The sequence below is a fragment of the Hibiscus syriacus genome, unplaced genomic scaffold (genome assembly GCF_006381635.1).
Source record: "Hibiscus syriacus cultivar Baekdansim isolate YM2019G1 unplaced genomic scaffold, ASM638163v2 tig00110415_pilon, whole genome shotgun sequence".
Lineage (NCBI taxonomy): Eukaryota > Viridiplantae > Streptophyta > Magnoliopsida > Malvales > Malvaceae > Hibiscus > Hibiscus syriacus.
The window spans coordinates 958,048-974,516 of record NW_024062729.1 but is presented as its reverse complement, the minus strand read 5'-3'; the positions used below and the strand labels follow the sequence as shown (position 1 = coordinate 974,516).

General features: G+C 33.9%; 4 protein-coding genes across 6 annotated transcripts; 3 read left to right on the top strand and 1 right to left on the bottom strand.

Annotated features, from left to right (window-relative positions):
* The first annotated feature begins 907 nt into the window (after positions 1-907).
* Positions 908-2,833, top strand: LOC120124126 (N-alpha-acetyltransferase 50-like). Its single transcript, XM_039142863.1, has 3 exons — positions 908-1,172; positions 1,993-2,115; positions 2,451-2,833. The coding sequence occupies exons 1-3, from the start codon at positions 1,019-1,021 to the stop codon at positions 2,666-2,668; spliced, it is 495 nt and encodes a 164-aa protein (XP_038998794.1). The 5' UTR covers positions 908-1,018; the 3' UTR covers positions 2,669-2,833.
* A 1,421-nt stretch (positions 2,834-4,254) lies between these two features.
* On the top strand, positions 4,255-6,065 carry LOC120124154 (aurachin C monooxygenase/isomerase-like). The gene is made up of 4 exons (XM_039142886.1): positions 4,255-4,567; positions 4,666-4,970; positions 5,150-5,360; positions 5,488-6,065. The coding sequence occupies exons 1-4, from the start codon at positions 4,310-4,312 to the stop codon at positions 5,974-5,976; spliced, it is 1,263 nt and encodes a 420-aa protein (XP_038998817.1). The 5' UTR covers positions 4,255-4,309; the 3' UTR covers positions 5,977-6,065.
* A 317-nt stretch (positions 6,066-6,382) lies between these two features.
* Positions 6,383-7,849, bottom strand: LOC120124173 (V-type proton ATPase subunit c''1). The gene is made up of 4 exons (XM_039142898.1): positions 7,671-7,849; positions 7,488-7,565; positions 6,872-7,042; positions 6,383-6,773 (listed from the first exon to the last, which is right to left on the bottom strand). Exons 1-4 carry the CDS (start codon positions 7,778-7,780, stop codon positions 6,602-6,604), a joined length of 531 nt encoding a protein of 176 aa, XP_038998829.1. The 5' UTR covers positions 7,781-7,849; the 3' UTR covers positions 6,383-6,601.
* Positions 7,850-8,417: 568 nt separating this feature from the next.
* Positions 8,418-11,622, top strand: LOC120124150 (thioredoxin-like protein Clot). 3 transcript variants are annotated; one of them, XM_039142883.1, is made up of 4 exons: positions 8,906-8,928; positions 9,896-9,983; positions 10,885-11,056; positions 11,173-11,621. In XM_039142883.1, the coding sequence occupies exons 1-4, from the start codon at positions 8,921-8,923 to the stop codon at positions 11,460-11,462; spliced, it is 558 nt and encodes a 185-aa protein (XP_038998814.1). In that variant the 5' UTR covers positions 8,906-8,920; the 3' UTR covers positions 11,463-11,621. The 3 variants fall into 3 exon arrangements, with proteins under 3 accessions (XP_038998815.1, XP_038998814.1, XP_038998813.1); XM_039142884.1 differs by lacking the exons at positions 8,906-8,928; positions 9,896-9,983 and adding an exon at positions 8,418-8,498 and having other exon boundaries at positions 11,173-11,610; XM_039142882.1 differs by lacking the exon at positions 8,906-8,928 and having other exon boundaries at positions 9,828-9,983; positions 11,173-11,622.
* Positions 11,623-16,469: the final 4,847 nt, after the last annotated feature.

Below are 16,469 nucleotides of genomic sequence, written 5' to 3'. Positions count from 1 at the left end.
TAGAAATTATTTTTCTTCTTATAAAAATAAAATTGTAGCTTTGAAAGCGTATCATATAAGTGTATCTATCTACGAGACAATAATAAAAAATATATATATATTATATAAAAATTTTGTTTAAAAAGAATAAATGTTTATGATTTAAATTAAAGATACATATTTGTACAAGTTGAAAAATAACCACAATAAACAAATATTAAATTTATCAATAATTATTTAGTGGTGTATATTTATAAGATTATATTTAAATATTTGAAAAAAATTGTATTTAAATAATATAGGATTTGAGAAGTTTATAGACAAACATGTCAATTTCGAACTATTATAGACATTTATTAAATTTGACCAGTAAATATTAAATGTTGTAACCCATAAATTCTCAGGCAAAATTGGTCCAATAGGCCATTCAGATTAAAAACTTAACCCATTAGGATATCTTGAAAATTAATTTGAGATCTATGATAAATGTTACGATGTATGAAAATTCGTTATTTTGATGTGATGAGTTTGAATAAAATATATTTTTTAATTAAATTTTTATTATATAAAAATATAAAATTTAAATAAAAAATATTTTATATTAAAACTCATCATGTCGATGTGAAAAGAGATCAGAGTAATGTAAGAATAAAATTCAGTAATCAATATATCCCATTGGACTAAATAATAAAACTATTTTCCCGATTAGGGCAAAAAAATCCAAATTCTCATTCTATGATCGTGTGTTTGGAATCAAATTTCAAATCTATGCGCAATGATAAAGAAAACAAAACCATGTAAAGTCGTGGGAAACAAACAAACAAACAAGAATTATAGAGCATGAAGAAAACCCAAAATTTCTTCGAAGGAAAGCAATCCCCCTCCCGTTTTTGTCTTGCTATAAAAGCCCACCATCGTCGTACATACAAGAGGATTCCAGTTTTGACCATACCATTCCCTCTATTGTCGCAGCAAAAAAAAAAACTTCTATTTTCTTCCACCGGTGAAGTTCTTTTTGTTTTAATTTGTGAAGAAGAAAATGGGTGGTGGCCGGGAAGTTTCAATATCATTAGATGGAGTGAGGGACAAGAACGTGATGCAGCTGAAGAAGCTCAACACTGTTCTCTTCCCCGTTCGTTATAACGACAAGTACTACGCGGATGCTCTCGCTTCTGGCGATTTCACCAAGCTTGGTCTGCTCCCTTTTTTTCTCCATTCTTTTCTGGGTTTTCCTTATTTTGGTTAAAAAATCAATGCTCAGTTCTCTTTGTTTATGACATGTTGTTTAGGTCTTTCTTTACAATCTGGGTTTCTCTTTAATGTTTATTATTGTATTCCATCTATTGGGTGATTTATGGTCGCTGTTTCCCCGCTTCATATGTGTTTTTTGTCATATTATGGGGATCTTTTGTTGATCTGTTGGTTTTCTCTTTGCATTGGAAAAATGTCAGATTTACTCGGTCAGTTTGTTTTGTATACGATAGATATGCGATATACGTATGATTGAAAAGTGGTTATTAAGTGACGAAATTGGCAGTCTTGGTTTGTGGAATGTTATGGAATGTTAACTTCTCTTAATCCTGTAATCCTGCTTTGCCTGTTTCTAGTACTAGGTAGCTGGTTTGTGGCAGTGTTAACCTGTTCCTTTTTGAAGAAGAATTACCATATCATTTCCATCTGTTGTGATAACTATATTCTTTTTAAGTTTTCTTTAATACTTAAGTCGTGCTCGGTCTTGTCTTTATCATCTTATAAATGTGCAGAGAACATCTGCGATATGTTGTATGGATCATGTTGATCTGTTGGTTTTATCACGGTGCATCGATAATGACCTTGTATTGCTATTTGATGGTTTCTGAAAACCAATTTTGTAGGGATAACGTACACATAGCATTATATATATATATATATATATGTCATGGCTGAAATTTGATGAATGCTTAAACCATGAGCAATACTATCCAATGTTGTCATGTTTATTTTAACAATGACTCTTTTTTCTTTCTAATTCAGCATATTACAGTGACATATGTGTTGGATCGATTGCTTGCCGGCTGGAGAAGAAGGAAAGTAGGGCCGTCCGTGTGTACATCATGACATTGGGTGTTTTAGCTCCATATCGTGGGGTAGGCATTGGTAAGTAGACAGTATTATTGTTCCTGGCATAGGTCTTGCAAGGAATTAATAACCTTGATTCATGATTATTGGTTATCAATTCTTGATTCATGATTATTGGTTATTAATTCGGTCCAAGTATTACCCAACTATCACGAAAGAATATTCGAACCTGATGGCTGAGAGCATTCTCTGATGAGGTTAACATTGAAGAATCAAAGAGTGAAATGCAAGTAACCTGTCACTGAAATTTTGTTCCCCCCGAGTCCGAATAGAAAAGCGTAGTTATTTAAGAACCTTGCACCTTCATGTTTCTCGTTTGTATGAAAGTTTGCTTAAAATCTGCATTTATGCAGGCACAAGGCTATTGAACCATGTTATCGATCTCTGTTCGAAGCAAAACATACAAGAAATTTACTTGCATGTTCAGACAAACAACGATGATGCCGTCAACTTCTACAAGAAATTCGGGTTCGAAATCACCGAGACGGTCAATAACTATTACAAAAACATTGACCCTCCTGACTGCTTTGTTCTCTCCAAGTTCATCACTCAATCTCCAGTGAAAAAATAACAGTTCAAAGCTAGAACAGGTTCTCGGTAGTTGCCGGTCATTGTGTTATCGAGTTTTATAAATTCTTGTACTTTGGGGTTCCTTTTGATGACAAAAGATGTTGCCATGCATTCATGAGATAAACTATGATTTGTTTTTTTCAGCCCTACTTTACCTTTATGAAATTTTCTCTAAAACAAGATAGATCCCACTGCTCAAATGAAATTTTCTCTGGATAAGAACTGTTGAGCACAGTGTGTCTGTATGAAGAAAACCTCATCCATATATTTGAGAAAGAACTGTTAACAATTCAAGGATGTTGATATGGTTTTTTATTCTTATATATTTGAAGAGAGTACTTGAAGGCATTGCATGCATCATTTGTGGAATCTGTGCTTTCAAGGCCATTTCGAAGTTTACAATTCTAATTTGTGTATCTTCTGATATCTTTTGGAGTGACATCGCTCAGATTTAAATTGCCGTTCCGGTTGCGTTTATCGCGACTGTGATAATAACAGGTGTATTGCGGTCATTGTAGGTATTGCAATTTTGAAATAATAGTTGTGAAGGACACGTTTACCGTTGTATAATGGTTGCTATTCCGATAATGGACCTCTATTTGAATCCCATACATGGATACGTAAAGCTGGAATCTTGTTTCCATTAACGCTCTTCCTCCTCATTAGCACCAGACGACACACCATTTCGATGTTTTTCTTTCCTTCTTCTTCACCTTTCCCACCGTTAAAATTTAGAAGAGGGTCCTTCGTCATTAAGAAATCGAATGGAATTCAAAATTAAGGATTCTTTCACAAGAAAATAAAGTTGAGGTCGTTTCATAATTTTTAAGAGAAAAATTTGTAATCATAACTTAAGGTCAGAAAGACCAAAATAAGAGTAAATATAAATTTTATAAACTTTAGTGATTAAAATAAGAGTGAGATAAAAATTGAATGATAACATTTTTTATTTTATCCTAAATTACAAAAAGTTCAAAAATAATAATTATTCGTTCTCTATATATAAAGGCTTATTTCACAAATAAGTACGTAAAATATACTCTATTTTTCACTTAAGTAAATAAAATATTTTTTGTCAAAATAAATACCTAAAGTTATCTTTTTAGTCAAAATAAGTACCTAAAATATTTTATGTCAAAATGGGTACTTAAATTATTCGAACTTTTTCATCTAAGTTCTAAAAAAATTAACATGTGACATTATTTAAAGATACTTTAAGTACTTAGATGAAAATTTTTTAATACTTCAGGTATCTGTTTTAATCAAAAAAATATTATATGTATCTACTTTGACAAAAAAAAATAACTTTCTGTATTTATTTTGAGCAAAAAATACTTTAAATACTTAAATAAAAATAATATATTTTAAATACTTATTTGTTAAATAATACTTAACGTATTTAAATGAAAAAGATAGTACATTTTATATACAGTATACTTATTTGTATATATATATATATATATATTTGTGAGCATGATGATTGGAGGCCCATCTCACCTCTCAGGATGCTCCAAGCGGACTAGCGGAGTACTACATATTTTTGTCACGTGTCCGCATCTGCAATGAGAAGATTCTATTGTCATCAGCATCTACCTTTCCTTCTCCACAGAATTCGTTGGTCGAAAGCTCTGGAAAATTGGAAATGGTTGAGGATCAGCATCAGAAGAAGAAAGCTAAAGCAATCATAGTAGGAGGGAGTATAGCCGGGGTCTCATGCGCCCATGCCCTCTCTTCAATAGGATGGGAAGTCGTTGTGCTCGAGAAAACCGGCGCTCCCCCAACCGGCAGCCCAACCGGTGCCGGACTGGGGCTCGACCCTTTGTCTCAAACGCTCATTACTTCATGGCTCGGCAACCCCCAGCTCCTCCAGCAGGCCACCTTGCCCCTCACTATCGATCAGGTACCATGTGAAATTTACACTTTTGGTGTGCTTTTTTTTATGATTGGGGATGTCAATAATTGACATTTCATTTGTTCTGGAAATGGGTTCTTAAACAGAACCAAGCAACAGATGGTGTTACAAAGGAGAGCTGGACACTGACAAGAGATGAGGAATTCAATTTTAGAGCAGCGCATTGGGCTGATCTCCATGGCCTTCTATACAATGCATTGTCACCTGATGTATTCTTATGGGGTCATCAATTTATCTCTTTCACCATCTCTGATGACAAATCCCAGGTCAAAGTTAAGGCTAAACTTATTCGAAACGATAATATCGTCGAGATAGATGGCGATTTACTCATTGCAGCAGATGGGTGTCTCTCTTTAATCCGCCAGCATTTTCTCCCTGACCTTAAATTGAGGTATTTCAATGTATACAGGTGTTACTCAGTTCTAAGTCCATAGTGAATGCTAGTTAGATTCGGGTGTAAGAGTCGAATATGGGTCTGTGTGTGACAACAGTGGAGATTCTATGATCGTATTCATGTGTAGAGCAACCTTCTTCGTTGAAAAGGCGAACAATGAATCATGTTCATTGCAGGTATTCAGGTTACTGTGCATGGAGAGGGGTTCTTGATTTCTCAGGAAAGGAAGATTCAGACACCATTAAAGGCATCTGGAAAGCATACCCTGACCTTGGAAAATGCTTGTATTTCGACCTTGGCTCTGGAACACATGCTGTGCTTTATGAACTGCTCAACAAAAGGCTCAATTGGATCATTTATGTCAACCAACCCGAGCCTGAGATAAAGGTTCTTGCTGCTCTAAATCTCTTACATTCTACTTCTTACACAGCAATTACATGTTATCAATGATGTTTCGGGGATATCTGAAGTCGGATACTTTTTTGCATCTTTTTTTTCTTTCCTGTGTGTACAGAGAAATTCAGTTACCATGAAAGTGAGTGAAGGAATGATCGATGAGATGATCAAAGAAGCCGAGAAAACTTGGGTTCCGGAGCTCGTAAAAGTCATGAAGGAGACAAAAGACCCTTTCTTAAATGCCATATATGATTGTGATCCTCTAAGGAAGATTTATTGGGACAATGTAGTGTTGATCGGAGATGCTGCTCACCCAACAACTCCTCATGGTCTAAGAAGCACGAACATGACGATAGTAGATGCAGCAGTTCTTGGCAAATGCCTCGAGAACTGGGGAGTGGAAAATTTACGATCAGCTCTGGAAGAATATCAGTCCACTACGTTCCCTGTTACCTCTAAACAAGTGTTGCACTCACGGTGGCTGGGTCAGATTAAGCAAGGCTTGCCTCTCCCCGATCAAGAGCTGTTTGATCCAAAGAAAGCAAGTCCGGAGGATCTCAGAGATCTTCAACAGAAGAACATGCCATTCTTCACGATTAATCATTAATTATTTGATCCAATCTTGCAGGCTTACACTGTTTGTTTCTACGAATATGAAAAATAAAAATCGATATATAAAGTTAACTTGTTTGGCAAGTCAAACTTCCCAATCCTTACCTGCTTGTTGCTTTGTTCACCATGGTCATCAAATTACACAAACGGAACATTTTCCGTATGCACTGACAAATTATGTCTCATTTATTATGCATCTGTCTTCAAAATGTGAATGGCAATGAAAGAAATCAACAGAGCATACAACAAGGTGGAACCAGAAAAATGATGACGGAACAAACTTCATTAGCACATGTGCAGTATTACAGAATCAAAGAAAGACAAATCTCCAAGCAAGTTTTCATATAAATGCATACAAATTATGAATAAAAGAACTGACAAAATTCCAGTGCCACTACTTAACCATAATAAACCATGGCTTTCACAGAAAATTTTATTTCTCATTCGACAAATGTGTTCAAACAAAAAATAGGGGGAGACACTTCCGGGCAAGTTTCTACATACATTACTACTGATAACAAAAAAAAAAAAAAAGGTGAAGCTCATTTTGGATAACTGACATATGAAACAGGTTGCATTCTCACATAATCGAATCGCTATTTTCTTCTAAGATCATGAAATTACACTGATTTTGCAGGCCATGTTGCTTGAGCCGACATGATTATACCCACAATCACTCCGAACAGTCCAAGTGCACTGCCAAAAATCTCAATCACAAGAATCTTCACAAAAAGTGAGGAGTTTTGAGCATCAGACAATGCACAGCTGCTTCCAATTATTCCAACACACAATCTGTCCCCAAAACAAGGTACACAGAAATAAGCAAAATATTTATTTAGATACCATTTTTTAAAAATATTTAAGAGGTAGAAAAGGATAAGGAGGCTAACCCGCAAACAAGGTTCGCAAAGCCAACAATAATTCCAGAAGCAAAGATTGCATATCCAGCTCTAAGAGCTTCTGGTGCATATATTTGTGATGATGGAACACTCTCTAACTTCGTTTGTAAAATAATTGCCACAATAACACCATAGATAGCAACAGCTTCACAGAAGATTACGCTGCAGTGAGAACAGTATTGAGTAAAAAAAGTTTAATTAACCCAATAAAAACATATTTAAGAAATCATCCAATTGAAAACGTCGAGCTGAAAAGTGTGGACATTTTTAGTATCTTCGATTCAATTCGTGTCTCATGAAGCCATCCACTCTAATTTATAACTCATCCAACGGACACAGACAGTAAATGCCCGCCCTTCTTTTTGCCTTATAACCCAATTTGATTTTCCAACCAATCCACGTCCTATAGATCCAGGGCCTAGAATATATGCAAGCTCAGTGGTTTCAATCAAACATCTGATTTTCAAATGCCAGTAACAAAATTTAATGTATTTGTGAACTGTAGAACAAACTAAATTAATAATTAGTGTTTATGGATAATAAGAAATCGATGCATTTCCAGATCAAATGACGCAATAAATGAAAAAACCAAAAGATAAAAAATTACCTAATGAGATTCTTGGAAGTGATACGAGGAGCTTTAATAGCGGCACCGATCAAGCTACTTCCAGTTATGTAAATTCCCCTACAAATATATACAAAAAAAAATTAATACGTATTTCATAAAATTAAACCTAAGAGTTATAGAAAAAGGGAAAGGACAAATAAAGAAGAAGAAGAAGAAGGGTACCAGGCGGCGCCGAGGACAGATACGCCGATGGCAATGGCGATGCCGATGGCGGAGAAAGTATAAGGCGAAATCTTGATGAGAGCAGTGGACCAGGAACTTGAATCAGCCATTTTTTTCTGTTAATTTGCTTTACAGCTTGATCTGATTATCTGATATCTTTGAGTGGATCTTATGAGATCAGGGAAGAGAAATGAGCTCTGGAAAATGAAAAAGGCACGAAATTTCCTGCTTCAGTTAACAGACGCCGTCGTTTTGTGGATTTTCAGTTTGTTTTTATATTAGCCCATTTTATCTTTAGAACCGTTGGGCTTTTGTTTTATTTTCATGTCATCTTTTTAGGGTAAAATCGGTCTGAAAAATTAACTCATTACACTGTCTCTAAAATTAATTTGAAATTTATGATAAATATTATAGTATAAGATAAATTCTTCATACCTGGTGAATTTATTTAAATAATATTTTTTTATTTAAACTCGTCAGGTTGAAGTGACAAGTTTTAATAATATATAATTTTTCCTATATTTTATCGCGTCGGAGTGATAAATTTCAATAAAAAATATTTGTTTTGAAACTCATCATATCTATACGATGAACTCTAAGTCACTGTAACAAATATTGTATTTTTTTAAATAATAAAATCCGGTGTCATACTAGACTAAATAATTAGTATTGGGCCATAATGGCTTTTTTAGTCCAATAAATATTCAAATTCAGGCCCACATTTTACCAAGAAAGAAGGAACAAGGGCAAAAACCGTAATACGCCCATATTGGATAACGGAGAAAGAGAGAGGAAAGGAGAGGAAGAAGAAAGCTATTGATTGGTATTGTAAGTTTGCTTCTTCTTCTTCTTCTTCTTTTAAACTTTGTTTGTATGTTACTCAATGGATTCTTTGACATCAAGATGATACAGTTAATGGCGTGAAAGCTTGTGTGATTTCGTTTCTGTTTTATATTCATGATTTAATCTTGTATGGCTTGTTCATGTCGTGATTAAACTAAATTTCTACTGGAAATAGGGTATGCTTCTGGGTAATTTCTATTCTGTTCATATTGTTTTAGATCTAATCTGCATAAGCTCTTTGGGTTAATTGCTTTCTAGCCCTTGCTATTCTTTGTCATTTTTTTCAACGTTATATTATATTCTTTATACCGTAGAATTGTTGAACTCGACCTCCATTTCCCCTGCATCCTGGGTAGTTCAATAGCAGGTTTGGCGTTCGAGGCCGATCAAAGTGAGAAAGGAATTGAATGAGAAGGTGAGAACTAGGCTTAGCCGGGTCAGATTCGTTTCCAACCCGTTTAACCAACCAAATTAGGATCCGAGTCGGGTAAGCACTTCTTGGATGAAGTACACCATAGGTCCTAAACTATGCTGAAATGAAACTTTTGGGTCATTAATCTTTTAATAGCTATAAAATGATTTTATCGAATTGTTAGAGAATAGTATCATGATGTTTCTATGATCATAAAGTTATATAATTTAATGATTATTTTGTAACTATTTAGATAAATTTAATGATCATTTCGTAATTTGATAAAAAATAATTAACTATTTATATCGGTTCATTAAATTTAATGATAATTTTATAAAGTTAAAATGATTATTTTATAGGGTTTAGTATACAAATGGTCTCTCATTATAGAATGTTACTTTGTTGAGTTCCTTGACTATTAAAAGTTACAATATGACCCTCAAGCATATGGTGTTACTTTTTTTAGTCCTAGATTATTAAACATTATAAATTGTCACCCGACTGTTCATATGTTCTAAATTCGTCATTTTTTGTTAAAAAAATTGACGATCGCCTGTGCTGGATATTGATCTAATAAATAGGATATTATAAAATATTATCGACAAATTACAACTCAAATGGTTCTAGGATCATATTTTATCATTTCCTAATCAGTAGGTTAACATTCAGTTTAGAGGCCTGTCATTCTTTTAACGAAAAAAAGACGAATTTAGAACATATGAATTGATCATTTTATAACTTTTAATAGTTGGGGGACTCAATAAAATAATATCTTATAGTTGGAAGACTATTATATAACTTTTAATAATCAGATGACTCAACAAAGTAACACTCTACAGTTGGGCGATTATTTATATACTTTACCCTATTTTATAACATTTCAACAAATAAATGACGATTTTTATTTTTAGAAAGACATGGTATTGAAAACCTTAAGGCCTAAACAACTAAAACATGATTACTCTTTCAGATTGTCGCCGCCGCTACTGGTTGCTTCCCTTTCAGCCTCCCTTTTCCTTATCGTGTATTACTCATCTTCCTTTTCACATCCCCTCCAGGTTTGTTTGAAATTTCAATCTTTTACCTTGTAATAAAGAGGGCGTTTTTTTAATTCTATGTTGCAAAAGTGTACGCTTGTTTCCAAAGACTCTACATTTCAATTGCTTCCTTTGAAGGGCTTACTTTACAATATTGAAATAGTTTATCTTTTGAATAAAGTCTGATAGATAATCTGTTTTAGGGTAAAGGTAAGTCAATTGTTTAAATGAAACTTCGATTATTACTGGATCAGTCAGCTCCATTCTCTCTCGATTGATGGCCTCCGATGCTTAGAACATTGATTCCTAGATCTTCCGCAAATGTTTAACTAATTCAATCTTCAAGCTTGATTAAGACCCAAAAGGTAAACCATGGGGTTCGGTTAGGTCGGTTAAAACCTAGATAGGTCGGTAGGTTAAGTCGGTTATGTGTGAAAAACCGGCCGAACCGGATGTAAAAACCGATTGTTCGCTCCTACTTAAACATCTAGCAAAGAAACAGAGTTACATTAGTAGAGTAGAAAAGAGAAGTAAAATATAAACCATGGAGTACTTGATCTAGGTCATTGCAGATGCACTATTTGTAATCTATCATCATTCGAGTTTTTGGAAAGTTCAAATAGAGTCAACAAAGACGACAATTGAAATTACAGTTTGAGGTTTGTATTCCGTACTACAGTTTAATGCTTTAAAGATAAATTACAGTTAGCCTATCGTTGGTCTATTGCTGTTCGAATAGATTAAAACGGCATACTATCGGAGGTTGGAGAGCAAAATGTGTTATCTTTATAGTCAACAATTGTTGTGGTTGTGGTTGTATGTTTTCTGCTTGGATTTGTTCTTACTGAATGCTTGTTAATGAGACGACACTAATGGTGAGTGTTGAGAAAGATTTCCGGTTATTGAATTACACAATCTTTAGGAGAAAGAAACACTGGTAGTAAAAAGAATGCCGATGAAAGTGGTGGACTCGACGGTTTCAACCTTTGACAGCATCTTTGAGAAATTCAAATTGGATTCGCCCAACAACAGAGCCAATTTCATCCTTTTCTTGGCCGATAAAGACCCGTCTACCTCTCTTAGTTGGTGTCCCGGTACACTTCTCCTTGCTGTTTATTAATCTTTCGCAATACGGCTATGGCAGCCTATGGTTATGCAATGGGGATTGGTGAAGTATTCTAATTTTGAGATTGTTTATTTTTGTTTTTAGACTGTGTAAGAGCTGAACCTGATATATACAAGAAGCTCGAAGCAACGGACGGGGATGTTGCGCTGCTGAGAGCTTACGTCGGTGACAGGCCAACATGGAGGAACCCTCAGCATCCATGGCGGGTCGACTCGATATTCAAGCTAACCGGAGTCCCGACTTTGATTCTCTGGGATTCGAAGAATCAAGCCGTCGCAGCTCGTCTGGAGGACCATGAAGCGCACATCGAACACAAAATCGATGCTCTCTCTCCTCCAAATAAAACCCTACTACTCTCGACAACCAGAATTTAATAAATTTTAGGCTGCTGCGGATTCTGAATAAGATCATCCTGTCGGCTTCCTGTATGGAATGAACAGCCTTCAAGTCTTAGTATGCGTAAAAGCCTCGTATAAACTGAAGGTCAAACAAAATTTAGTTCATACTGAAGACTGAAATACATATCCTTGGCGTTTTTGAAAAGTGCAACTGAATTTAGTGTTTAGCATCAATGTAAGAAGTGCTTTCGAGATAAAGTGTTGATTTTATATCTGATGCAGTAAAGATTTTGAGGTTTTATATACAAATTAAGTATAGCTTATTCTTAATTTGACTTTCTATACGTAAGCCGATTAATTTGTTCAGAATGACTTTGAATACAGTTCAAGAGTAAATTTATTTATTTATTTATCGAATAGTCTACGATAATTATAAGATAAATTATATGCCCAAATTGACTAATACTCTATTTAATCATCGAGAAGCCTTGATAAGTTAAAAATGATAAATTATATATTTAGTATTTAAATTATCACTTTTGATTCGTTTTAGTACTTAAAATTTTAAACTTAACGTTGAATTTTGAACGGGGTATTAAAATTAAACAAAAGTTAAAGTTTTTAACTGTGGCGTATTAAAATGAAACAAAAATTAAACTTTAAGTATGTTTTTGAAAAAAATTGAAATCTAAGTATTAAAATGGACAAAAATTGATAATTTAGATATTAAATATGTAAAATGAATTAAAACTGATAATTTATGCACTAAATATGTGTTTTACCCTAAATAATTATTGATTAAATTGTATATGAAATATAAATATATATATATATATATATATATATATATATATATATATATATATATTGTGTGTGTTTTTGGGGGTGGATATGTATATCCAAAGAAAGGGGCAAATGGGCATTTAAAGAGGTGCAGAGTGGTAAGCAAAGGTCTCGTCCAAAATTCCTTCTGGTAGACGTAGATGGATGCATGCAGAGCTGATCTGCCCAGCTGCTGGATTCCGTTCGGTTTCAAGGTCAAGGGGGACCCTTCTGCCTTTACTATTCTCCTTAGGATATGTTAATGTCATCTCACATTTCACAATACTCTCGCTCGCTTGTCATCAAGGATGGGTCTCGGTTCAAAGTTCGACAAGTTATGATTCGGTTATATAAGATTAATTATTTAAAAAACATAAGGTGACCGAACACCACCTTCGGCCGCTGATGACTGTAGTAGATGGTGGTCGTTTGGTCTCAAATTTCATAGGTCGGTTCGTATCGACCCCCTGGGTTCGAATTAGGTCTTTATTTTGTCGGAATTTACTCCGAAGTTCACGAATTAGATATTGAGAGTGAGGAAGCCGAAACGTTTCAGACGAGATTCACGGGGTTTGAGACATATTTTCAACTTATTCACTAATTCTGTTAGCATATTAACTGAACATATATGTATGAATCACAATTCACGTAATAGTTAGAAGTTGATTCTTACCATAGTAATTCCGTCACTGGCTCATCATAAGCCAATGTTTGTTCGATAACACAAATACGAATTAAATATGCACTCACCAAGTGTCCTTAGCTTGTAAACCTTCCTAGCACTTCACATTACGTCCTTAAGGTTCTCCTTAACTTTAACATTGCTTGATCTTGATTTTAATCATAATCTAAATGAACAACATTTACAAAACATACACATTTCAAACCATATATGTTAGATTCTTACTAACATAGGCACACAACATAAAATAAACTCCTAAAAAAACCTTTCGATGCTCATTCGATATGAATTTCATATCACATCATCAATGTTGACATTAAAACTTCAAATTGACCAATAAATCCCTTTTTATCCAAATTCACCCAAACTTCACATAATATTTTTCAACTTTTCATTTTAACTATCATTTATGAATTCTTTTAGAATCCATCTAAACTTTCCATTTTATTCTAAATAATCCTTTGTTTTTTTAGCTTTAATTCAAGTTTTAAACAACTTAAATAAAATTTCAGCATCTAATTTTTAACCCAATACCTCAATAACTCCACATTTACCACTTAAGTCACTAACTTTCTCAATATTTTCCATTTAGTACTCAAACTTTTCCAACTTTCCAAAATAGTCAAATTTCACATTCTAACATCAAATTCAATATTATAACTTTCAATTCCAGCATAATACATCATCTTTCTAACATTTGCACATAAACGCCATATTTTTTTCATAATTTTCAAACAGGTCCCCCAACTTTCATAAAATTACAAAATGAACCAAATAACTTTCTAGAGCTTGTAGAACTTTTCAAACATCATTTCTAAGCCTATGGAAATTATATGAAATATTTGAATCTTTAAATATATGAAAGGGATGGGTGTGGTGATGAATAGTAGTTGAGGGTCATATTTATAACCCTTCTCGTATCTGGGGAAGCGCGGTTTTAATTGCAACTCGCGTCCTGCAAGATGCGAGTTACACGAAATTTATTTCGTTCCCAATACCTCGTTGTTTGCAAGACGCGAGATTACTACCAACTTTTATCTTTTAAATTTCAAAATATATTATAATTATAATATTATTAGTTATTTGTTATATTTAATATTTTACACATATAATTTTTCATTATTTCAAAATTTATAATTTTTTTAATAAAATATTTATTTTAATTACTATATTTATATATTATTATATTTTAATTAATTATTATATTTAATAATTAATATTATTATATTTATTTATTATATTCATTTAATTTCTATTTTTCAAATTAGGTTGCTATGCCGAATTCGAAAGAACCTCGCGCTTTGCAATCTGCAAGATCCCCACAAATCTCGTGATATTTTGGATCATAGAGGCGCTATATCGCGCTTCGCAATGCGTAATGTCATTTTATTCAATTGTTTTATTAACTTAACTAGAAAGTGCGTATCTCGCGTGTTGGAGGGTGTGAGGATTTAACACGTGATTTGCAGGTCGCGAGGTCGTATGATGTGGACAATTTAGGGATTATTATTTCAAATAATTTATGGAGGGTGCTATTTATTTAAATAATTATTTATTTGAGGTTTTTAATATAAAATTGCTCATTTAATCCATATTTAAATACGTTCGAGCCCTCTCGAACTAGACTCCTACAGATAGTATTTTTTACTATTATCTGATCATTGAGGCAATGATGGAGCAATCTGACCTCTCCTCCATATACATTATATGCATACTGTCGGAACCGTCTTTCGGTTGGACCCGGAATTGGGCTTCGACTTGAATGAATGGGTTAGGAGTCGCCACCGATCATTTATTTTAAAACAAATGGGTTGATCGGATACCTTATTCCTTACCTGATCTGCGTCTTACCAGTGATATGTCGGATTCGGGAGTCGGTTACAGTCAAGGAAGGGTTAGCACCCTTGTACTGCCCTTTCGGTACTGCGTAGTTTCCAGTTGTCTTTAATTAAGAGAATTTAAAGTTTAACTTAAAAGGTAAAATAGCGATCCGAATTGCTTACCTTAGATTGATTTGAAATCATCCCTTAAAAAAGTGTCAAGAAACGTATTAGATAAAAAGGCGATGGAAATAACTACGATATAGAAAATAAAGGAGACAACGAAGTAAGACAAAAATTGAAGGAAAGGGAAATAAAAACAAAGATGCGATGACAAAGAAAACATATCAAATGAAGGACATAAGAATAATATAATAAATAGGTGAATAAAAATAAAAAATAAATAAATATTAAAAAATAAAATTAAAATAGTAAATATATATATATGTAAATAATATCGATAATAAAAAAGAAAGAAATAATATATATATATATATATATATTAAATAAAACGAATAAGGGAAAGGGAAAAATAAATAAGTAAGGAAATATAAGAATATAAATAGAAAAATATATCTAAATATATATATAACATAAATATGAAAGAAAGAAAACAAACTATAAAATAAAAAAACAAATAATAAAACAGTAAGAATAACAAGAAATGGAAAATAATAATAAAAGATAATAAAATAATAATGACAAAATAATAAAAGGTAAAATTAAATATATAATAAGGGACTAAAACGAAAAAAAACTAAATTTAGGGACCAATATAAAGATGATTCGGGTTTTAAAGTCAATTGTGGGATCAAAATAGAGGTTTGAGGAGCCAGGGGGACTAAATGCGTAGTTTACTCATTTAATCTTGAAAACGTGTGGATCTGGGTGCTATGGGTCGGATCATGGACAAATTCGGGCCTGCTATAAAACTTAAAACATTTTTATGTTTCTTATTTCTCTTACTTGCAAACCGTATGCTCCCCCCTTTTTCATTCATTTCTCTGTTCTGTGTTCATCCAAGGATGAACGGTCGCCTGGGTTCTTGATGAACCCAGAATCCGGCCATCGCAGCGCCGCCTCGTCGTCGTCGTCGATCGACGTCGGCCTCCAGTCATCAGCGGCAAAACACAAAAAGGTAGGCTTTTTCCAAAAGCTTTCGACCCCCCCCCGGTTTCAAAAATAAACATTGTTTTTGCAAAATGGCCTCAGAGGAGACTAGATCTGGGTTTTAAAACCCCGAACCTTCCTCTAGAGTTCATCGGCCGAGCCTCCTTGGAGGTGTTTTCTTTGGTTTCAAATGAAATGAAAACATCAAGCATGCAACGAAAGCCAACTAAAAACGAAGGTAAAAAAAATACCTTTCTCTTTTATTTATCGTTTCAACGAGTACAAGTATTTTAGCCTTTGGTCGATTTGTTTGCTTGTATTCTTGTGCCTAATCCTCTCTGTCCCCCCTTTTACAACCATTTATGTGTTCTATTTATAGTACAAAAATACCTTAAGTTTAGCCTATTTGATTCCGAGTGAAACTCGGTTTCTTATTGTTGACTAACACACGGCGTTGCTTTGCGTTTCACGTGTTGGTGACGAGCGAAACGACCGGCGGAGTCTTCGGTGCGGAGGAGTCTGTAGTGGAAACGGCGCTAGAACGAGGAAGGGGCATGCGGCGCTAAGGTTCCTGAAAACCCTAGGTTTGGCTTGAGAGCTGATATGCAC